Raw genomic sequence first — 24,622 nt, forward strand, 5'->3', positions numbered from 1 at the left:
TGCAAAAAGACTTGACATGTCAAGATTTCTTTTCTCCCTGTGTATCAAAAAATGTTCCTTTGTAACAATAAAAAGGTAATTGCAAAAATTGTTTTTATTCATTATTCAATACAAAAGCACACACTAAACCCAAGGGATGATTAAACATGTACTAATGGCATTCATTTCGATACTTTAGGCATAATCCACGGCAAAACTGTTCCACTCCTCTCCCTAGGAGAGAAATATTCACCTGTTGAGGGGAAAAAAAAAGGATGTTAATTATTCCTAAATCAGAAGATAGAAGCACGGTATGATAGATATTTCCAGAATTCAATTCAAAGGCATAAGCCAAAATGATCAGCATGTTTAACATTGGTTTAACACGATATGATAGAACATTATTTATCCCAGGAGGGAAATTGATCACATCTTTAAACACTGCCAAAATAAGATTTTCTTTAGGGAAACCCATATGTGGGTAACCCAGAATCCGTAAACTAGCTGTTGTCCCCTGGGCATTCCTGATCAGTCCAACTATGATACCATACATTATGGAAAGTATGGTGTGTTGAGCAACTCAATGTTTTTGCCACACAAAATTGAATGTTCTGTCATAATTCTGATTCCTACAGCAGCTACATTAAAGGACCAGCATACATAAAGCTCCCAAAAAATATTAACTAGAACTCTATGGGCAGCACGGTGGCGCAGCAATAGTTGCTGCCGTACAGTGCCAGAGACCCAGGTTCGATCCTGATTATGGGTGCTGTCTGTATGGAGTTTGTACGTTCTCCGTGTGAAATTTCTCCGGGTGCTCCGGTTACATCTCACACTCCAAAGGCAGGTTTGTAGGTTGATTGACTTCTCAAAAAATTGTGTAGGATAGTGTTGGTGTGCAGGGATCGCTGGTTGGTGCAGACTCAGTGGGCCGAAGGACCTGTTTCCGCGCTGTATCTCTAAACTAAACTTGAATATCCTTGCCCATAGGACGCATTGTATGCTCTGTATGGTCTTTATCCAAAATGACATCCTCAGCCATAAATCTCAACCCAACACCACAATTGGAACTCGGCTTGGTGAACATAGCAGTTTTGAATTTATGCCTTTAGTCAAGTTGAACCCTTAGTGCAAATAATTGTATAACCAAATTTAGAAAATCTAACAACATTAGAATTGCAGACTTGCTGCAGTAACTAGAAATACAATTAGCTTCAAAACCCCTGGAATAGTTGGATGAAAATTCAGGGTTCTTGCTACTTTTCTTACTACTCAACTCAAAAGCAATGTGCGCTGTAGGTGTTTGAATGGAAGTCGGATCAGATGTGGTTCGATTCCCTCCACATTTAAAAAAACTTAGTGTCATGCACCACTCAGCCTAAATCACCAGCTGGTTAACAAGTACAAAAACTTACAGTTACTTGCAAAATTCTACCTGTGATAAAAACACAAAGCTCACATTTTAACAAACTAACTAAGGTCGAGGACTCTTTCCCATGCCTGCTTCCATTCGCCCTTGCTTGAGGCCCTAAAGAAGAACGAAAGAAAACAGTGAGTGGCAATGATAGGATAGTCTTTTCCCAAATTAAGATTTATGTTTTAAAGTCACATCATACTACAATACAGTGAATTGGTTATATTAAAATCAAATTCATTTTTATGAATCAGGGAAGATTTAGATAATTAATTCCATCACCCTATTAATCTAATAGAATTAATAATTCCAATCTCAATATGGATCCTTGCAGGATAGCACCAGTCACATTTTGCCAATTTGTGTACCTGCTATCTTGCCTATTGCTCAGTTAATTTCCTAATTAAATTTGCCTTTAATTCCACAAAAATCTCATCTCTTTCACAAGTTCAATCCAGTAACTCAGATTCTGCCTCAACTATAAGTTACCACATCAAAACGGGAGAAAGACAAAAATGCTGGAGAAACTCAGCAGGTGAGAGCATCTATGGAGCGAAGGAAATAGGCAACGTTTCGAGTTGAGACCCTTCTTCAGTCTGCTGCCTCACCCACTGAATTTCTCCAGCATTTATGTCTACCTTCGATTTTTCAGCATCTGCAGTTCCTTCTTAAACATCAAAACGGGAGGTCATGTTGCATTTGTATAAGATGTTGGTGAGGACGTATTTAGAGTATTGTATTCAGTTCTGGGCGCCGTGTTACAGGAAAGATGATGTCAAGCCGGAAAGGGTACAGAGAAAGTTTACAAGGATGTTGCCAGGACTTGGGGGTGTGAGCTATGGGGAGAGGTTGAGTAGGCTGGGACTCTATTCCTTGGAGCGCTGGAGGATGAGGGGTGATCTCATAGAAGTATATAAAATCATGAGAGGAATAGATCGGGTAGATGCACAGAGTCTCTTGCCCAGAGTACGTGAATCAAGGACATAGGGTTAAGGGGAAGTGGAAAAGACTTAATCGCCATGTATGGGGTAAGATGGTGGAGATATGGAACAAGCTGCTGGAGGAAGTAGTTGAGGCAGGGACATGTTACAGTTACAAGAAACAGTTAGACAGGTACATGGATAGGACAGGGTTGGAGGGATATGGGCCAAATACGGGCAGCTGGGACATTGTTGGCCAGTGTGGGCAAGTTGTTTCCACAATGTGTCATTCTATGACCCTAAAATAAAAATCCAAGGGTTACACTGGAACAGCAGAGTCACGATTCCAAATGTTAAATGGAGCTATGATTCATTACTGACTACAATCGTAATTATAATCATTAGGAGCATTTGTGACTCTACTGCTTCAGTGTCACTCAGTTTTCATATGGTTGTTTTGGATAAAATCGGCACTTTATTTACAGGATCATTCACAGTATGTGAATTGAGACAGTGTGCATTAGTTATCAATACAAGAGAACATTTACAAATAAGCACCATTAAAAAAAAAACAGGCAATTACAAGGCCAAATTGTTAACTCTTCCAATGAATAAGCTTTAAAAAACAAAAAAGATGACAAAATTAACACTTGGACAATGCACAAAAACCCTACAGTTATGCAAAAAACACAAATGTTTAATTAAACCACCCAAGTTTTTGTTTTATTAAATGGAATAAGAATGTTCATAAAGATGCATAGATTGAAGCTAACGGGGGAAGCTATTGGCAACATGGAAAATGAATTGGAAACAAAGAGATTAGGCAGTGGAATCTGTAGCAAAAAAACAATAGGGTGAAGAAATTTAGCACATCATGCAGATACTGTGGGTGGAAAGGAACAGTTGGTGAAATCAAGAATTATTTAATGGACAGCTACAGGGAACCACTATTTACTGGAGTAGACGACAGCAATTTCCCCAGAGACAATAGGAGATAACAACTTTTCCTTTTCAGTGCACAAATTTGTACTATTGTCCTTACCAAAGAAAGGATTGATGACTTTGGTGGATAGACGCCAGAATATGATTACCCTTCTTGATATATATTATTGATTGGACTTTTATTTAAAAATGTGTAGGGAAACAAAGCTTTGAAGTAGAATGAAGTTACAGAAGTAACATGGCAAAGGAACACAAAATACAACAAAAAAGTATTTTAAACATTGCTGTGCTGTGACCTGCAGCTGGACGCATTGCGTGAAATGACGTGGGAGGCAGATTCAATTGTAGCTTTGTGAATGAATAGGTTTATTGGCCAAGTATTCACATACAAAAAAATTGCCTTGGTGCTACGCCCGCAAGTGACAGCATGAAATATAGTGACAGTTAGGAATGACACATAAAACATTAATAATAACAAATTATTGAGTAAACATATGAATTTTACTTCGGAGTCACGTGAGTGACTACGTGAAGAACCCACCCAGCGCGCAGGCGCGGCATTACGTCAGCAGTGCAACAGCGGCAGCAGCTGGAGCCAGGCTCTCCAGCTGCAGCATAAAGACAAGACCTCAGGTAAGTGCCTTTTTTGTTACAGAGTCGCTCCAGGGAAATAATGGCCTCTAGGAAGCGACCAGCCAGGAGGACTGCCTGCCCAACTCCACCCGAGGAGGGGTCCATAGCTGGGCGGCAGCCTCTCGCAGCGGAGGAGTCGTTTCAACGCTCCCGCTCTCCCGACACCGAGCCGCCCCCAGTGCTGCAGATATCAACGCCCCGCACTGGGAGGAAGGCGACTCATAAGACCGACCGGCCGGTGTCCTCCGATGAATCGGAGGAACGGGAACACTCTCCCCCACCGAAAAGGGGAGACGCTCGGATAAGCTGCATGAGGCAGCTCCTTGAGCGAATGATCAACGAGGAGATGCAGGCTACGCATCTCCCAGGAGGACGGGCTTTGGCCTCCTCCTCTCCACACCCTTCTGTACCCTCTATGTTCGAGGGCAGTAAGGGAGGCCAGGACTGGGCTGGCCTATCTCAAGGGCAGGCGGAGGATACCGTCAGCATGCCGGGCGTGGAAGAAGAGCTACTGGGTGTAGTGGGGCGATATGCAGCGCCCCCAACAACTGGGATGGTGTTGCCACCCAGACTTGCGGCCAGCATAAACAGGCTGTCCAACAACCCGCTGCAGGACAAAGCCGTCCAGCAGGCCCTTGACACATACACAGCGCCAGAAAATTGTGAGGCGCTGAGGGTCAAGACGGTCAATGGGCAGATCTGGAACCACCTGGGGCAGCAGATCAGGGCTCAGGAAGTTAAAATGCAGCGAGTCCTGAAGCTCCATTCAGCAGCCGTCACCGCCTTTGCTCGGTCCGTTGGGGATGAAGACCTGACCATACCCCAACAGGATGCCCTCGCACTGATGTGCAGCACCACCTAAGAGTTAAACAACCTGCGGCGCGACAACATCAGGCCGGCCCTCAACCCAACATATGCGGGCCTCTGCAAGGCTCCAGCGCCCGAACGGGAGGCGCTGCTATTTGGCGCAGACCTGGCCAAAAGGCTGAAGGAGCTGGAAGAGGCGGCTAAACCTGTAGGCCTCATGAGGGCAGGGCCAGGACCGAGCAGGGTGAAGACACCCAGTTGGCAGCACGCCTCGGCAGCCACCAGCAGGTACCGAGCTGGTGAAAGCCTGGTGACCGCCTCCCACTACCCCCAGAGCTCTTTTTTAGAGCGGGGCCCAGGGCGGAGCCGTGGGAAGATGCGCCGCCCCACCGCAGCACCAACACGGACAACCTTGGGCCAAACCCACCGAAAACGACCCCACAAGTAAACATGGAGGTAGGTGGGTCTGGTTCCTGTCAACATACACAGACAAAGGGTGTAATATTAACAGGAGGACGTTTGAGGTTTTTCAAGCAGGTTTGGTGCTCCCTTACTAATAATAAGTTTATACTCAACAGTATTAGTGGATACAAAATTGAGTTCAAACCAGGCGTAGAACCGCCAGTTCAGCACATGCCCCAAAGGGTATTCCTTCCCTCAGCAATTGAGAAGGTAGAAGGACAAGCTGAACTTGATCGGCTCGTGGCTAAAGGCATCATCGAAATGACCACACACGAGCCGCAAGAATTTGTATCAAATATTTTTCTCAAATCCAAAAAAGATGGTGGATGTCGCATTATTATTGATCTGACGTCACTTAATCAGTCTGTTGAGTATCAACATTTCAAAATGGAGACATTTGTCACTGCCAGACAACTGATCTCCAAGGGATACTACATGGCAAGCATAGATATCAAAGATGCTTACTATTTGGTACCCATTCATAAAAATTATTATAAATATCTGAAATTTATCTGGATGGGCCGGCTATGGCAGTACCGAGCCTTGCCCAATGGGTTAACGACAGCTCCCAGACTATTTACGAAAATTCTTAAAGTGGCCATGAGAAAATTGAGAGAACTAAAACATTTAGTCGTGGCCTATCTGGACGATGTTCTCATATTAGGAAGAACAAGGGAACAAGCTGTCGCAGGAGTTTTAGCTACTAAGCAACTCCTTGAAGCTTTGGGATTCATCATTCACCCAGATAAATCAATATTGGAGCCTACTACTAACATGGACTACCTAGGCTTCACTATTGACACTATTCATATGACTGTCACTCTGCCCAGAGACAAAAAAGTTTCACTCATCGAAGCTTGTAACCATTTGATTGCTACACCACAACCTAGGATACGGCATGTAGCCAGAGTTATTGGCTCTATCGTAGCAGCATTCCCGGCTGCCCAACATGGGCCCTTGCATTATCAAAATTTACAAAGAGCAAGGACTCATGCATTACGTCTTAATAGGGGACATTATGACCGCAAAATGGAATTACCCACTGAAGCTAAATCAGAACTTCAGTGGTGGGTTGAAAATATCTGGCACAGTCACAGTCCTATCGCCGTAACCAATCCTAACATAATCATTACAACGGATGCCAGTGCTTTAGGCTGGGGAGCTACTAACTCCATAGACAGCACGGGTGGCAGATGGACTAACTCAGAGGCATCGCTACTACAATCACTGGGCATTAATTTTTTGGAAATGCTCGCGGCCTTTTATGGGCTAAAAGCATATGCATCTGATATGCGGCACGTGCATGTTAGAATTATGATCGACAACACTACGGCGGTATCTTATATCCAGCACATGGGTGGCATAAAATCAGTATCATGCGACAAATTAACTGCTATTATCTGGCAATGGTGTGTCGAGAGACATATTTGGCTATCAGCTGCCTATTTACCAGGCAAGCTAAATTTAGTGGCGGACACCAGGTCACGAAAATTCAATGACAACATCGAATGGATGTTGGACCCAAAATTATTTGCTAAGATTGTCAAGCAATATGGTACGCCAGATATAGATTTGTTTGCATCTAGGTTAAATCACCAACTACCCATGTATGTGGCTTGGGAACCAGACCCAGAGGCAGCAGCGGTAGATGCCTTCACGCTGGATTGGGGAAATTTCTTTTTCTATGCTTTCCCTCCCTTCTGCCTCATCAGTCGGGTACTCCAGAAAATTCAGGTAGGCTCAGCCTCTGGCATTCTGGTCGTACCCGACTGGCCTACCCAACCATGGTTCCCAATGTTCCACGACATGGTGGTAGAGACACCTATGGTTCTTCATAGCCACCCCCAATTATTGACTCACCCGGTAACTGGCATTAGCCATCCATGCCACCAAAAATTGAACCTCCTGGTTTCCAGATTTTGAACAGACCTTACCGGGGATTGGGGTTATCAGAGAGAACAATCACCACCATGTCGGCATCCCTGCGAGTTTCCACCAAAAAGCAGTACCTGACCTACATCAGGAAATGGGAACAGTACTGTCTGGAAGCAGGGACATCCTACATGACGGCTTCGATCTCGGATGTGCTGGAGTTCCTGGCCCACCTGCACCATGACCTCAAGATGAGCTACAGTGCCATCAATACAGCTCGGAGCGCCCTGTCCGCATACCTCATGCCCATAGGACAGCATAGTGTCGGATCCCACCCTCTGGTCATCAAACTCCTTAAGGGGATCTTTAACACCAAACCCCCTACATCTAGATACACCCATATGTGGGATGTGAGTGTAGTTCTTACACACCTTCGAGGTTGGCCTCCGGTGGGATCCCTGAGCCTGGAACAGGCCACTTATAAGACCCTTATGCTAATGGCGCTTGTCTCGGCTCAGAGGGTTCAGTCGCTGCACCAGCTAAATCTGAACTACATGGTGACCACCCCAGATACCATTACTTTCACCATGCCGGGGTTGGTAAAACAAAGTAGACCAGGTACTTTGATCTTCCGGGCATACCCTCCAGAACCCAGGCTGTGTGTGGTGACCCACCTTCATCATTATCTAGACACTACCCAAACACTTAAGAGGGGGAGAGAAAGCCTTATGGGTTAGCCACAAAAAGCCTTTTGGACGGGTTACCAGCCAGACTTTATCCAGATGGTTAAAACAGGTCCTCAACATGGCAGGGATTAACACAGATGTTTTTAAATCCCATTCAACCAGGGCAGCGTCCACCTCAGCGGCGGATAGGATGCAGGTTCCCCTAGACAACATCCTCAGAGCAGCGGGATGGTCAAGGGAATCGACATTCCAAAGATTCTACAGAAAACCGCTGGTGGAATCGGACGTCTTTGCGGAAATCATTTTAGAAACCGCAAAGTTATGATTTAAAGCCCAGGGGAGCTATTTTTTGTTATAGTTAATAAACATTTCTTTTATAACTAAACAAACTTGTTGGTCTTTAGATACCACTTCCTCCCTCGATGATCTTTCGGCAGTGAGTGATATAACTGTTACACGGTTTGAAATCACAGACCTTTGAAGTCTTCACGTAGTCACTCACGTGACTCCGAAGTAAAATAGTAAGATTAAACGAGTACTTACCAGTACGAAGTTTGATCTGTATTTTATGAGGAGTTACGATGAGGGATTACGTGCCCTCCGCTCCCACCCTCATTATATAGATCAAATTCGGACTAATGTCTCGTTGGTCTTTACTATCTTTACTTCAACTAGTGTCTATCTGTGATTCCACACCGCTGCTTGGAAGTATGCCGCGCCTGCGCGCTGGGTGGGTTCTTCACGTAATCCCTCATCGTAACTCCTCATAAAATACAGATCAAACTTCGTACTGGTAAGTACTCGTTTAATCTTACTATTAAATAAAATACCAAAGCAAAAGGAGGCTACAGATGTTTGGTTATTGAACAGAGCTACTAATCGTGGACAAAAGCTGTTTCTATGTCTGGCTGTGGCAGCTTTAACAGTCTGGAGTCGTCTTCCAGAGGGAAGTGATTCAAAGAGTTTGTGGCCAGTGTGAGAGGGGGTCAAAGGTAATCTTACCCGCTCACTTCCTGGCCTTTGCAGTGTATAGTTCGTCAATGGAGGGAAGGTTGCAGCCAATAACCTTCTCAGCTGATCAGACGATTCGCTGCAGCCTCCGGATGTCGTGCTTGGTGGCCGAGTCAAACCAGACCATGATGGAGAAGGTGAGGACAGACTCTACGATGGCCGTATAGAATTGGACCATCATTGTCTGTGGCAGATTGTGCTTCCTCAGTTGCTGCAGGAAGCACAATCTGTCCTCTGTTGTGACTTTTGGACTGGAGTCGATGGTAGCCCCCCATTTAAGGTCCTTGGAGATGATGGTTCCCAGGAACTTAAAAGACTCCACAGATGTGACTGTGGTGTTGTTGATGGTGAGGGTGTGAGGGGAAGGTGAGCTCTCTTAAAGTCTACAATCAATTCCACTGTCTTAAGAGCATTGAGCTCCAGGTTGTTGCGATGGCACCAGGATGCCAGCTGTGTCACTTCCTATCTGTAGGCAGATTCCTCCCCATCCTGGATCAACCCAATCAGGGTTGTGTCGTCCGCCAACTTGAGAAGCTTGACAGAGGTGTTTGTGAAGGTGCAGTCGTTGGTGTAGAGAGTAGAGGAGAAGGGAGAGTACGCAGCCTTGCGGTGCTTCTATGCTGAGGGTCTGCGGGTCCGAGATGTGCTTTCCCAGCCTCACATGCGGCTTCCTGTCTGTTAGGAAGCTGGTGATCCACTGACAGATGGGTTCAGTCACAGTCAACTCGGAAATTTTGGAGTGTAGTACCTCTGGCACAATGGTGTTGAATGCAGAGCTAAAATCAACAAACAAAATCCTCACATAGGTCCCCTGGCGGTCTAGGTGCTGGAGGATGAAGTGCAGACCCAGGTTGACTGTGTCATCCACAGATCCATTGGACCGATATGCAAACTGCAGAGGGTCCAGCGTTAGTGATATTTTTCAGCTTGGCCAGCACGTCTTTCAAGGGTCTTCATAACTACAGAGGTCATTGCGACAGGCCTGTAGTCATTAAGACCAGTAATCCTTGCCTTTTTGGGTACAGGGACAACAGTGGAGACTTTGAAGCAGGCAGGGACAGTGCAGGTTTGCAGGGACTGGTTAAAAATGTGTGTAGACCGGTGCCAGTTGTTCGCCACAGAGCTTGAGAGTAGAGGGGGAAACATTGTCCGGTCCTGGAGATTTACGGCTTTTCTGGCTTCTGAACAGCCTCTCCACCAAAGATACTGGAGGAGCTATCTAGTAACTTTGCTCTCCATTTTCTCTATTTTTATTGTTGATGATGGAGAAGTGGTGTCGAGCGGTCACGGTGGCACAGCGGTAGAGTTGCTGCCCTCCAGCAAAATGCAGGGTTCGATCCCGACTACGGGTGCCGTCTGTATGGAGTTTGTCCGTTCTCCCCGTGGGTTTTCTCCGAGATCTTCGGTTTCTTCCCACACACCAAAGATGTACAAGTTTGTAGGCGAATTGGCTTGATAAAAATGTAAATTTGTCCAAGTTGGCGATATGCAGAGTACTGCCCTGCCAACTACAAAATTCAGAAGGTTGATGTTGTGCAGCATGCAGCGTGTGGGTAATTGGGTGTAAAGTGGTGATTGGAGAGGGGTGGGTTGGAAAGGGTGCAATCCTTTCAGACTGGAGTCTTTCCTTAAGTAGGTGTGAAGTGGTGAATGGGGACGAGTGGGTGTAGAAGGGTCCAGTCTTTGCAGACTGGGGTTAGGCTGCGAGTGGGTGTGAAGTGCTGGTTGGGGTGGGAAAGCGTCCAGTCTTTTCAGACTGGAGGCCTGCTTTAAGTAGGTGTGAAGTGGTGAATGGGGAGGAGTGGGTGTAGAAGAGTCCAGTCTTTGCAGACTGGTGTCTGGCTGTGTTTGTTGAGGGGAGGGGGAGGGGGAGGGGGAGGGGGGGGGGAGGGGGAGGGGGGGGGGGGGGGGGAGGGGGGGGGGGGGGGGGGGGGGGGGGGGGGGGGGGGGGGGGGGGGGGGGGAGGGGGAGGGGGGGGGGGGGGGGGAGGGGGAGGGGAAGGGGGGGGGGGGGGGAGGGGGAGGGGGGGGGGGGGGGGAGGGGAGGGGGGGGGGGGGGAGGGGAAGGGGAGGGGGGAGGAGGGGGGGGGGGGAGGGGAAGGGGAAGGGGAGGGGAAGGGAAGGGGAAGGGGAAGGGGAAGGGGAAGGGGAAGGGGAAGGGGAAGGGGAAGGGACCAGGGTTACGTTTCTGCTTGTCAAACCTGCAGTAGAACTTATTCAGGTCGTTGGTCAGCTGACGATTGTGCAAAGAGCGGGGGGCTTGCCTCTTGTAGTTGGTGATTTCTTGCTAGCCCTTCCAAACTAAGGAAGATTCACTAGCTGAGAACTTGCTCCTCAACTTCTCAGAGTACTTTCCTTGGCAGCTCTGATTCCTCTTCTCAGCTTGTACTTTGCCTGCCTGCATCCCTGCTCCTGTAGGCTTCCACTTTAGACTGTTGGAGCTAAGTTCTGCAGTAAACCAGGACTTGTCGTTGTTGAACCAGGTCCGGCCGGGTCCTAGTTGGAATGCAACTGTCCTCACAAAAGCTGACATATAGTGTCTGTATACTCATCGAGGCTTTTGTGTGTTAGGGATTTGATTCTTAAATAATTTGTCAGTTCACTGTTCAAATTTGTTATGTGATTAGGACAAGAACGTTTTCTCATTTTCATCCTAAATGCCAAAGTAATGGGCCTGTCCCACTTAGACGACTTTTTAGGCAACTGCAGGAGACTATGCGGTAGCCACATGGTCGCCACATGTTTGCGGGTGGTTGCCAGGGAGTCCCCTTAGTCGCGGTGTGTGTGTGTGGATTTTTTTCGTTCCACTCTGACGGTCGCTGTTCCAGTTGCCGGAAAATCACCCCAGTGGGACAGGCCCATAATAAAAAATAATGATGAATGTGCAGCATAGTGCCTCAGCAGTAGAGTTGCTGCTTTACAGCACCAGAGACCCGGGTTTGATCCTGACTATGGGTGCTGTCTGTATGGAGTTTGTACGTTCTACCTGTGACCGCGTGGGATTTCTCCAGGTGCTCCAGTTTCCTCCCACATTGCAAGGAGGTGCAGGTTTGTTGGTTAATTGGCTTCTGCAAATTGTCCCTATGTGTAGGATAGAACGGGTGTACGGGTGATAGCAGTTCGGCGTGGAATCAGTGGGCTAAAGTGTCAGTTTCCATGCTGTTACTAAATTAAACTAAAATGTTAATGAACAATTACTTTCTACGAGAAATTTGGCTTCACAGTTGGTACAATTGGAAACAATAAAAGGCACTTGGAAAAAAGTATCTTTTAACTTACAAATACCTACCAAATAATAGCCAGTGTGATAGCCACTCATGTACCAGGCGATTAACATGCTTCCTAAAGCTTCATCATCCTCATCTGTTGTATCTGGACCCATGGGCGGAGGTGGGGGAATTAGCTATATTTAGGAAGTAGAACATTTCAATTAAAATTTCCACGTTCCCGAAACATTTCCACTTTCAGGATTCAAAACCAAAATTATGTTAGCTCGTATTTTATCTTTTTAAATACACATGAAACAATGTAAATTAATACAGGCAATGTTCTACATCAGTCAGAATTCAAGCTCCAGTTTACAAAGATTAAAACATTTCTCCAGTCAGCATTGATGCATTACGGCTATTGCATTCGGATAACTAACTATGCCCAAAAATAAAAGTACTGCCCAATTATGGATGGATTGAGAGATGTGGATAGGAGAGAAGAAAGTTACCAACATATTGAAGAAATTTCATCACAAATTTAAATTAAGTGGTCTTTAGTCTTTTGGAATTATATAAAGGCAAACTGGCTCACCGGAGGCCCAGCTGGACCTGTGGACAACCATCCAGGTAGAAGAGGTGGTGGACCATGAAACTTCTCACCAGGCTACAGAGAACAAAAAAACAAACAATGTAACATCAAACATGGGACTGGTAGAGAAAATCCTTTAGGTATTTAAGGTAGACAAAAATGCTGGAGAAACTCAGCGGGTGAGGAAGCATCTATGGAGCGAAGGAATAGGTGACATTTCGGGTAGAGACCCTTCTTCAGACTGATGTAGGGGTCTGAAGAACCCCACCAACCCACCAAACCTTTACAAACAAGCAAAGAAGGCTTAAGATCTACAAAGAACGATTTTATATTTGCACTTCCTTTTACTTCATTTCTCTCAAGAAAGATTCAATAAAAGGCCAGTCAGCATGGTTTAAGGTTTTGTTAAGATTTTGCCTGACAAATCTGATGGAGTTCTTTGAGGAAGTAACAAACAGGCCAGGTAAAGGCGAGTCAGTGGATGATGTTTACAGAAGACCTTTGATAAAGTGCCCAGGGAGAGGCTGCTAAACAAGATGGGAGGCTATGGTATTAGAGGCAAAGTACTAACTGGCATGGATAGAAGTATGACTGACTGGCAGAAGGCAAAGACTACATAACATGGTAAATGGTAGGGAATTGAAGAATGTAGGAGAACAGAGGGATCTGGGAATAACTGTGCACAGTTCCCTGAAAGTGGAATCTCATGTAGATAGGGTGGTAAAGAAAGCTTTTGGTGTGCTGGCCTTTATAAATCAGAGCATTGAGTATAGAAGTTGGGATGTAATGTTAAAATTGTACAAGGCATTGGTGAGGCCAATTCTGGAGTATGGTGTACAATTTTGGTCACCTAATTATAGGAAGGATGTCAACAAAATAGAGAGAGTACAGAGGAGATTTACTAGAATGTTGCCTGGGTTTCAGCAACTAAGTTACAGAGAAAGGTTGAACAAGTTAGGGCTTTATTCTTTGGAGCGCAGAAGGTTAAGGGGGACGATAGAGGTTTTTTAAATGATGAGAGGGATAGACAGAGTTGACGTGGAAAAGCTTTTCCCACTGAGAGTAGGGAAGATTCAAACAAGGGGACATGACATGAGAATTAAGGGACTGAAGTTTAGGGGGTACATGAGGGGGAACTTCTTTACTCAGAGAGTGGTAGCTGTGTGGAATGAGCTTGCAGTGAAGGTGGTGGAGGCAGGTTCGTTTTTATCATTTAAAAATAAATTGGATAGTTATATGGATGGGAAGGGAATGGAGGGTTATGGTCTGAGTGCAGGTATATGGGACTAGGGGAGATTATGTGTTCGGCACGGACTAGAAGGGTCGAGATGGCCTGTTTCCGTGCTGTAATTGTTATATGGTTATATGGTTTATATGGTAACTGTAAAAATACTGTCCCACCACAAATTGGAGGAGCAGCACCTCATATTTCGCTTGGGTAGTTTACACCCAAACATTGACTTCTCCATTTTCAGATAGTCCTTGCTTTCTCCCTCCTTCCCCACCCCTTCCCAGCTCTCACACAGCCCACTCTCTCACTCTTCCTTTCTTCTTCTCGCCCCCCGCACCCCCACCCCTACATCAGCCTGAAGAAGGGTCTCTACCCGAAATGTCACCTATTCCTTCGCTCCATAGATGCTTCCTCACCCACTGAGTTTCTCCAGCATTTTTGTCTACCTTAAATACTTAAACAAGGTATATTTATTCATTACTTACAAAGTTAAATCCTGACATTTGTGGTGGTTGAGGAGGAAGACGATGGTTCCAAGAAGACTGATCCATTCTTGATTTTGGTTTGGTTTCATTTGATTGACGTGGTTTATTTTTAGGTGAAACAGCATCACTCTCATCTGTTGACTGTTGGCCGGTTCCATTTTTCTACGTTCAAAAAGAAAGTGTGCCCCTTAAAACATTACTGACAGATCTTAATTAATAGAATGTGCCTCAAAAGCAATTGCCGCTTACCTGTTCAACACTCTCATTCTCTGCTTCAGATACATCAACTGCAACCAGGTCTGATAAATTCTGCTCCTCCTCATTTCCATAACCAGTGTACACTACGACACATGTTCCTTGCTTTTCATCAATAGACTGAATGGTGGCCAAGTACACGCTGCCATCTTCTGACCACACTGCACTACAAGCATCACCAACTTGCCACTGTATGTAAAAACAATATAGAAATTATCCACCTTTAATAATTATTTCTCTGCAACCTTTATTTACACGTTTAAGTTAATGGACACAAGAACACACGGGGGGGGAAACGGAGGAGATGAACGGTGTCTGTGAGCAGGCAGGTTTCCCACCTCCCGCTCCCTCGGGGGCACCCTGGATATTCCAAGGTCAGCTGCGGGAAGCACCCTGGCTGTGTGATGTGAGGAACAGCACATTCATGGGACAACGTGTCCTGGTTGATGCATCGTTGCAGTGGGCTGTCGGAGGCCCTGCAGCAAGCCTGGTGATCAATTGGATGGTGTGGTGCTCCAAGATGTTTAATGTGGCCAGATACAGCTCTTGATGTTTTCTAGAGTTAGAAATAGATCTGAGGGCTCAAGGGATATGGGGAGAAAGCAGAAATGGGATACCGATTTTGGATGATCAGCCATGATCATATTGAATGGCTCGAAGGGACAAATGGCCTACCCTTGCACCCATTTTCTATGTTTCTGTTTCTAAGATGCAAACGCGTGGATCGGACACAGCCTGCGGCGGCACGGAGCGGAGGAAGACATCAACTGCATCGCCCGGCTGACCCTTGCAACTCAAATCCAGTGCTGCCACTAGGACAACGGGCCTTTAGTAAGAACTTTGACACTTGAAGGATGCAAGAAGGCATCGGAAATGTGGGAACCCGTGTGCTGTCTCGTGAGCTGCTTCACATTCTTATATTCAAGTTTGCTTAAGCGTGGCAAGATTTTTACTGAATTGCATGCAAAAACGGAATTTCACTGTAGCTAGGTGCAGGGGCGGAAAACCCAGGGGAGCCAGAGGGGACACGTCCCCCCCCCATGTTTTGAGAGGTGGGCAACATCCCCGCCAGGTTAACCTGCCTGGGCTTGCGGGAAATATGGCCAGCGCGGAGAAGCAGCGCTGGTATCCCGTCAGTCCAGACAAGGCTGTTGGTTAACCCGGTGAGACAGGCACAGTTGAGCTGCATTTAGCGCTGGATGGAGCCTCCGAAGCCTCGCGCGCGTGTGAGTGTGCGCATCCACACGCGGCCGCCAAAAAATTGTGTCCCCCGTCCCCTCCATATTTTGATAGTGAGTTCCGCACTTGGCTAGGTACAATCAACAGTAAAGTACCATTGAAGTACAATACAGAGCAATACAGGGGTGCAGGAGCTCCCCAGGTTATGAAGGACCCAATTTACGCAAATTTGATTTCACACAAATTTTCCAATACATTTTCAAAGCATTTTTCAAGTTAGTAATAAAATGTTTTGTGGTGCTCATCAATGACTGGACACAATAGATTTATTTTTGTTTAGTTTAGAGATACAGTGCGGAAATAGGCCCATCGGCCCACCAGGTCCACGGCTACCAGCGATCCCCGCACATTAACACTATCCTACACCCAATAGGGATATTTTTTACATTTGCCAAGCCAATTAACCAGCAAACCTGTACGTCTTTGGAGTGTGGGAGGAAACTGAAGATCTCGAAGAAAACACTCGCAGGTCACGGGGAGAACGTACAAACTCCGTACAGACAGCACCCGTAGTCGGGATTGAACCCGGATCTTCGAAGTAGCATTCGCTGTAAGGCAGCAACTCTATCGCTGCACCACCATACACTGGGGTACAGTGAAAAAAATTGTTTTGTGTAGTCAGAGAAGACTACACATGAAGATGCCAATGAGTTCGATGGGAGGTCAGGACCACACTCCAGCTGAAGATAGGACGGTTCAGTTGCCTGATAACCACTGGGAAGAAACTGTCCCCAAATCTGGAGGTGTGTGTTTTCATACTTCTGTACCTCTTCCCTGATGGGAGAGGGGAGAAGAGGGAGTGACCGTATGAGAGTGGTCCTTGATTATGGTGTTGGCCTTGCCAAGGCAGCTTCAGGTGTAGATGGAGTGCATGGAAGGGAGGTTGGTTTGCGTGATGGTCTGGGCTATGTCTACAACTCTCTTTAATTATGACCAGTGTTAGAGAGATTATTCAACTAAATAAAATTATAGCAGGTGTGCAAAGACCCGTAGGATATGGGCTACTATAGAAAAAAATATGCCCGACATGAAGAAGTTGGCTTATGGACATTTCTGAGGAACTGAATCTAACTGTCAGTACCATCATCAACTGGAAAGTTGGGGATGATATGGCAAGAGGAAAAGAGTTGCATTTGTAAATGTTAAATTCCAAGTTCTTAAGGAAAATTATATATGCATTCACAACCTATGGATCCAAGATAAATGTGGCCAGTTACTGGCAAAAAGCAACAACAGTTTGAAGATGGACATACTTGTTGATCTGGATGGACATTACTCTTCTTCTTATTTTTGTGTCTCTTGTTTTTTCGTTTTGTTCCAGTTCCACTGCTCTCCTTAGTACAAGGCTGAACGCATTCACCATTTTTCAGGGCATTCTGAAGAAAGAAACAGCCAAACATCAAATCAAATATACACCACTGAGTAGCTGGGACAACTAGAGTCAGGACCTGTTTCTGTTCCCTTTCACCCACCGGCATGCCGACTCATTTACATCAATCTCATTATATTCTCTCTGCATTTCCATCAATTTCTCCCAGTTCCTACCACTCACGTGCAGAGTGATTCCCTTTGGACCTGGCTCCCATGGGAATTTGTTGAAGGTCTTACTGGAGTCCATGTGGACAATGGCATCAGCTGTACATTTTCTCCAGAGATGCAGGCTAACCCACTCAGATACTCCACCATTTTGTATCTATCTTTAGTCAAACAAGATCTCCCCCTAGCTTACTTTTGTCAATTTAATCCTACCACTGCAAATGCAGATTGGAAAAAGTACCGAGAAGGAATTAATTTCCAATCACTAATGTTTGAACCATCTACATGGAATTACCTAGCTTCACTCTTCTTGTATAAAAAGAACCAAAATGTTGCCCACAACCAATCATCAGGCACCTCTATGGCCATAGAACACTTGATAATTTATGTCACAGATCTGAGGTGAAGAATAGTTCATCACAAGGTCTATTCAAAGTAAAGATTGAGATTTTGGCCAGGCCGTGGGTGGAATTGACACAGTAAAGGGACAAGGTACACAAAATTGCTGGAGAAACTCAGCGGGTGCAGAAGCATCCATGGAGCGAAGGAAATAGGCGACGTTTCGGGCCGAAACCCTTCTTCAGATTGAAGAAGGGTTTCTCCAGCAATTTTGTGTACCTTCCATCATCTGCAGTCCCTTCTGTGCCACCTTGCTGTAGCAATCCACAACTCGTCAATAGTCCACTGTTCCTCCTCACCTTATCTGACTTGTGCTGACACACACACACACAGTTCAATCTGCCATGTAGGACATCCATTTGCCACTGATCATTCTCCCAATTTAACACAAATATTTATTTAATTTCTTTTAAAGGACCGGTAACTCTTAGATTTAAAAGGCAGACAAAAAATGCTGGAGAAACTCAGCAGGTGAGGCAGCATCTATGGAGAGAAGGACTTGGTGACGTTTCTGTGATTCCTCCTTCCCTAGCATTGACGCCTGTAATTTTAGATAGCCCTTGCTTTCTCCCTCCTTCCCCTCCCCTTCCCAGTCTCCCACAAGTCCTACTGTCTCTACCTACTGCCTTCCCCCCCCCCCAACCCAACATCAGTCTAAAGATGGGTCTCAACCCAAAACGTCGCCAATTCCTTCTCTCCATAGATGCTACCTCACCCGCTGAGTTTCTCCAGTATTTTTTGTCTACTTTCGATTTTTCCAGCATCTGCAGTTCTTTCTTAAACAACTCTTAGATTTAGTTTGATGCAAATAAACACTTCTCATCCGTTCAATGTTTAAACAGCGACAAAGAAGTAGGTGCCCAGCAGATTTTGAGACAAATGTTTGAATTCTATCCAAAATCGTTCTATTTATAACAATGCTGGTTCCAGAGCAAACATTTTTAAAAACAAAAAGAAAGGCTCGGTAGTGTCTTTTATTTTAAAATCCAGCACTCTGTCTTTTCTGTAAACCAGTATCTGCTGTTCCTGGTCTTCAAAAAGCAACCGTTTTGCTCTATGCCAAGTTCCCTCTAATCCAGAATGTGAACAATTGCAGCTTTTGCCAAAAATTTGAGTTACCAGGTGTCGCAAATTTTCTGTTGGCATTAGCACAGATTCAGATACCGAGAAGTGACACAGAAATAACCATACAGACTCCTTTTCTCTTTGATTAATACAAACCTAAGTGCTTGAAAGGGGTTCTTAGCTTTGAGAAATAAATAGATTCCTTTCTCCTGGAATGTTTTTGTACACTTCATCAAAATTAAGTGCTCCCTGGACAAATACAGCACAGATGGAAACAGGAAATTCCCCCTATTCTGTCTCAATGCAACTGGATTAATATTATATGCTCCATTCCATGCATATCCAACAGTCTTCTAAATGCTACTAGCGTATCTGCCTCCACCACATCTCCCAGCAGCGTGTTCCAACACAACAACTTCTGTGTAAAGGTCTTTGATATAAAGTTTTCCATTTTCTTTGAATAGAGATTTCTTGGAAAATTCATGACGTAGCTGTACATAGTAGGGGCATTACAGAATTTACGCTTACACACATTTTGAATTATTATGAAATAGCATATTAGCTATTATTGCGAAGATATTCAAGTACAAAAATAGTTGATGGGTAGAGGAAAGAGAGGGGATAGTGATGGTGGTAAGAAATTTGTCCTCAGTGGCTCAAGTTAAATATCCACATGTTACAACAGGATTTGGCGAATCACACTTGACATACTGTGCACAGTTTTATTTTCCTTACGGGCACGCCTTAAAGATTTGACTGACCTTGTTCCTTGGAAGATGTTGAGTAGAATGGTCAAAAATATACAATGCAGGTGTAGAATGAAAAATAATCTCTAGAAACAAGACTTACGAGGTTAGATTGAAGGGTGCCAGAAGTATATTTCCCAGAACAAGGAAGAAATCTTTACACAAAGGATTGCAAATCTCTACTTGAGAGTTATAGATGAATAGATTGGTCAATTGGTGAAGAGTATATGAAAAACAAGATATAATCAACTTTATTGACACCAAGGAACCAAGGGACATGGGAATATAGTTGGAAGCTGGAGAAAGGGAAACGATTAGCCAAAAACCTATAACAGATCAGACTCAAAGGGCAACTCTTGCTGCTTTATATTTCTGTGGAAAAGAGGATCCATACAACCCAATTAACTTCCTTCATTATTTTGCTCTGCTGAGTCTGGCAATAACAACACATAGAAACAAGTGCTGGGTTATAAGGTCATGAGATCATAAGTAATAGGAGTAGAATTAGGCCATTTGGCCCATCAAGTCTACTCTGCCATTCAATCGGCATCTCTCCCTCCTAACCCCATTCTACTGCCTTCTCTCCGTAACCTCTGACACCGTACTAATCAACAATTTATCTATCTCTGCCTTAAGAATATCCACTGACATGGCCTCCTCAGCCTTCTGTAGCAAAGTATTCCACAGATTCACCACCAAATGTTCTCAGTGGGTCAGGCAGTTTCTGGAGAACATGGATAGGTGATGTTTTGGGTTCGGACTCTTCTTCAGACTGATTGGGTGGAGAAAGGAGGGGCAGGGCAAAGCCTGCCGAGTGATAGGTGGTTGCAGATGAAGGGGGTTTTGATCGGCGAATGGTTGGACCAAGACCAGAGATGAAAAGACAAAAGATGTGGGATAAGAATAGAAGTGCGAATTGTGAAGAGAAAGTAATATAGGTGGAAGAGGAGTAGAAAGGGTCAAAAAGGGTGCAAGTCCAGGTGGGATACAGGGAAGGGGAAGGAGGGGGATTGTTTGTAAGTTAGTTACTCAAAATTGTAGAATTTAATGCGCATACATTCAACGTTCATCTACCTCACTGCTACATGGGGTCATTAATCATGCAAATCAACTTCCATACTTCCCTTAAACAAAACTAGGTTTCAAAATATTTAATGAGAAACCTATTTGTTCGCTTCTCCGTTTATGTTATCTGATCTGCCAAGTCTATCCAGCACTGTTTTTTCCTATTCTGATTATCAACATCCTCAACAGTTAACAGGTCAGGCAACAGCTGTAAAGAAAACATTAACAGTTTCTCTTTACGATCTGCTGAGTGTTTCCAGCAAGTGCGTTTTAATTTCCAATTTTGAATCTTTCATATAAAATGCCTTCCAATCTTTAATAGCAAAGACTCACAAGAATCATTCGCTGCCCTTTCCTCGCAATGCAATTCTGACTAGAGGTTGCAGTGATGAAACCTTACAACCAAAAGAGCGAGAAGGTGGTTCTCAGCACTCTTACTTTGAACGAGGTCACCGCCTTGTCATAGGCTTTGATCAGCGCTGTGTCATCCCAGATATCTGAGTCGTCGCTCTAAAAGAACAAACCAGACATTGAGGGGAGACCTGATAAAAGTATGTATACTTATGAGAGGTATCGATACAGTAGGCAGTCAAAACCTCCCCCCCCCCCCACACAAGGGTGAATATATCAAAGATTAGAGTGTATAGCTTTAAGGTGAGACGGGCAAAGTTTAAAGGAGGGCAAGTTTTATTTTAACAGAATGATGGGATGCCTGGGATGGTGGTAGAGGCTGGTATCATAGTGGCAATTACACAGGTTTTGGATAGGCACATGGAAATGCAAGGAGTGGAGGGCTATAGATTGTGTGCAGACAAGATAATGTTTGCTCTAATCATTATGATGAGCACAGACATTGTGGCCCAAAAGGCCTGTTCCGGTGCTGTGCTATGTTCTGTGTATATAGGAACTTGAGGAGCTGGGCAGTGCTTGAAATAGGGAGGCAATGGGGGAAAGGTGAAGCGGTGTCTGGCGGGACCCGTGGTTGAGAGGGCAGCAGATGACTGGTAGGGCCGGAGGTTGGGAGTGTGTGAGGGGGATGCTACTGCCGGGCTCACGGCGAGGGTGATGCAATGCTTAAGAAACAGTTAGGCCGGTACATGGATAGGGCAGGTTTGGAGTGATATGGACCAAACGCAGGCAGGTGGGACTAGTGTAGCTGGGACATTGTTCGCTGGTGTGGGCAAGTTGGGACCGAAGGGCCTGTATTCCACGCTGTATCACTATGATTCTGTATGAAGAAACGATTAAGCAGTATTCTTCCATATCGCAGTTATGAAGAATGAAAGGTGATCGTATTGAAATATATGATTTTGAGGGTGCCCAGCAGGCTGGATGCCAACAGGGTGTTTTTTTGCCAGCGGAGGTCTGTACAACAAGGATGGAGGAGCTGGTCCTGGGGACCGGGAGAGGGGGGGATGGTTCCGGGGTTGGGGGATGCAAGGGAGTTGATGTTGCTGTGTCTGTGAGGGCGGGGGGTGAGGTGTGTGTGTGGGGGGGGGGGGGGGGTGAGGGAGCTGATGTGTTGTTGGGTCTGAGTGTGGGGGGTGAGGTGTGTGTGTGTGTGTGTGTGTGGGGGGGGGGTGAGGGAGCTGATGTTGTTGGGGGGGGGGGGTGAGGTGTGAGTGTGGGAGGTGAGGTGTGTGTGTGTGTGTGGGGGGGGGTGAGGTGAGCTGTGAGGTGTGTGTGTGTGTGTGGTGGGGGGGGGGGTGTGGCGTGTCCTGGGTCCCTGGGGAAGAGAGATGAAGGGGGGGCTGAGGTGTGTGTGTGTGTCTGTGTGGGGGGGGGGGGGGGTGAGGGGGGAGGGGGGGGGGTGAGGGGGGGTGAGGGAGCTGATGTTGCTGGGTCTGTGGGAGTGAGTGAGGTGTGTGTGGGGGGTGAGGGAGTTGCTCCTGGGTCCGGGGTTTGAGGAGTTGCCGCCGCTGTCGGGGCTGAACGTGGCTCCCACGACCTCCACCACCACCACCGCCGCGTCGCTTCCTCACACGGCCCGGGCGGGGCGGGGCAGCGTTGTTCCGTTCGGCCCCGCCCGCCCTCAGCTCCCTACCTGTCCGCAACCCCGGCGGAACACCAGGTCCCCGGCCCGGCTCTCGTCGCCCATCTTGGCTCAGCAACGCCGTCCGTCCGTCCCGCCGATGTTGTCATCGACCCGCGACACGCCGCCGCCGCCGCCGCCGATGACGTCAAAAACAGAGCGACATGGCGCGGGCTTTACGTTAAAAGGGAGCGACACGTACTGGTCCTGCGCCATTACGGAGTGACGCGGGTTCTCGAGCTTTGTTCAGCAGCTCCGCGCGCGCGATCTGGATCTGGAGTTACCGCGTGAAGATCACACACAGAGTCAACGCCGTGGAAGGAGCAGAGAGGTAACTTGTCTATCCGCAACCTTTTATTTCTCCCTTTTTAATATAAAATGTATTTTCTCACTTCGGCTAAAGTACTCATTTGTATCCTAACTGATACACTTGGCACTGGTACAGTATATATGGTACAGTATGTACAAAATGTTACAACATTTTGAGATATTAAAAATCAAGTCTGCAATTTATCCCATCAGATAAAGCATAAAAATAAGTTTAATTTGACACCTAATTCACTTTCATATCTCATGTATTTAAAACGTTATGGCCATTTTCATACTCGGAAATTAGCAACTTGTGCATTTAGCAATTAGCATATTGATTTTCTATGGACATAACAAAAAAGCTGTGATCGTGGACAGTCAAAAGCCCATAACATTCTTAAAAATTAAGAGAACTGAATGAAATTTTCAGTTATCATAGATTGAAGCATTCTGAAACAAATATAAAATAATCTTACTTGGATGACCTGAAATTAAAGCATATAGGGTGATTTCAATAAAGGTCACTGGAGCGTAGATCCGCACCCACGTGACCAAACATCACGGGTGGGAAAGTGGAGGACATTCTAGAGTTCCGGTACATGTTAGTGGATGGGAAAACACGCACTTTCCCACCCGTTAAAAACATAGAAAACGGCCAGGTTTTGATCTGCAATTTATTGTGCCAGTCGGGGTGACCGTGAGGCACAGCTACCTAGATTTACAGGGGAAAAAAAATATAGAAACTAAGGTAAATTAAAGAGGGAGGGAGCTGAAGGTGCCAATCCAGCGGAAGTGAACAGCCGACATTTGACGTGGAGATTTAAAGGTCCAAAATATCGGGAATTATCGCGTTTGCTCGCTGAATTTCATAAAAAGTAAGGCATTATTGACATTATTTTGCAACATACCTACAGTATGTATGTATGTATGGACAAACATGCTGGAAAGATTCAGCGGGTGAGGCTGCAGGAGGCGGGGACCCGCGGGGAGTGGAGGCCCGGGGCAGCGAGTAACGGTGAGGGGGCAATAGTTGGAGGTAACGGTGAGGGGGTGATAGTTGGGGTAACGGTGAGGGGGCAAGGGTCAGCGGTCCTCGGTGGGCAGGTGAAGGTCGGCGGCCTCCTCTTGACACACTGTACAGTTTTATTTTCCTTACGTGCACACATTAAAGATTTGACTGACCGCCTATTAGGACCTTATTCCTTGGAAGATGTTGAGTAGAATGGTCAAAAATATACAATGCAGGCGTAGAATGACAAATAATCTCCAGAAACAAGACTTACGAGGTTAGATATAAGGAACTGCAGATGCTGGAAAATCAAAGGTACAGAAAAAAGCTGGAGAAACTCAGCGGGTGCAGCAGCATCATCCTGCTGCACCCGCTGAGTTTCTCCAGCTTTTTTGTGTACCTTGGATATAAGGGTGCTAGAAGAATATTCCCCAGAACAAGGAGCAAATCATTACACAAAGGATTGCAAATCTCTACTTGAGAGTTATAGATGAATAGATTGGTCAATTGGTGAAGAGTATATGGAAAAACAAGATTTAATCGACTTTCCGAGGGAACCAAGGGACATGGGAATGTAGTTGGAAGCTGGAGAAAGGGAAACAATTAGCCACGAACTTATAACGGGTCAGACTCGAAGGGCAACTTGCTTTATATTCCTGTGGAAAAGATGATCCTCTGAGGTCGGTCAGGGAGGCGATGAGTGCTGGAGCTGCTCCTCGTGGCCAAGA

General features: G+C 45.8%; 1 protein-coding gene across 2 annotated transcripts; it reads right to left on the reverse strand.

Moving 5' to 3' along the window:
• Positions 1-76: 76 nt before the first annotated feature.
• On the reverse strand, positions 77-22,748 carry smn1 (survival of motor neuron 1, telomeric). 2 transcript variants are annotated; one of them, XM_055632185.1, is made up of 9 exons: positions 22,589-22,748; positions 20,983-21,054; positions 16,987-17,109; positions 14,489-14,683; positions 14,240-14,401; positions 12,527-12,598; positions 12,015-12,128; positions 1,439-1,507; positions 77-232 (listed from the first exon to the last, which is right to left on the reverse strand). In XM_055632185.1, the coding sequence occupies exons 1-8, from the start codon at positions 22,640-22,642 to the stop codon at positions 1,454-1,456; spliced, it is 846 nt and encodes a 281-aa protein (XP_055488160.1). In that variant the 5' UTR covers positions 22,643-22,748; the 3' UTR covers positions 77-232; positions 1,439-1,453. The 2 variants fall into 2 exon arrangements, with proteins under 2 accessions (XP_055488160.1, XP_055488161.1); XM_055632186.1 differs by lacking the exon at positions 20,983-21,054 and having other exon boundaries at positions 22,589-22,723.
• Between the last annotated feature and the right edge of the window lie 1,874 nt (positions 22,749-24,622).

Source organism: Leucoraja erinacea, chromosome 3 (assembly GCF_028641065.1).
Source record: "Leucoraja erinacea ecotype New England chromosome 3, Leri_hhj_1, whole genome shotgun sequence".
NCBI classification, from domain to species: domain Eukaryota; kingdom Metazoa; phylum Chordata; class Chondrichthyes; order Rajiformes; family Rajidae; genus Leucoraja; species Leucoraja erinaceus.

Excerpts from the sequence above, each read along its gene's own strand:
- smn1 (XM_055632185.1), bottom strand. The coding sequence starts at position 22,642 with ATGGGCGACGAGAGCCGGGCCGGGGACCTGGTGTTCCGCCGGGGTTGC. Across the intron at positions 14,684-16,986 it reads ATGTCCATCCAGATCAACAA|TGGCAAGTTGGTGATGCTTG; the intron begins GTATGTCCATCT and ends TTTTACATACAG. Across the intron at positions 12,599-14,239 it reads AAATGTCAGGATTTAACTTT|CCTGGTGAGAAGTTTCATGG; the intron begins GTAAGTAATGAA and ends TGTTCTCTGTAG.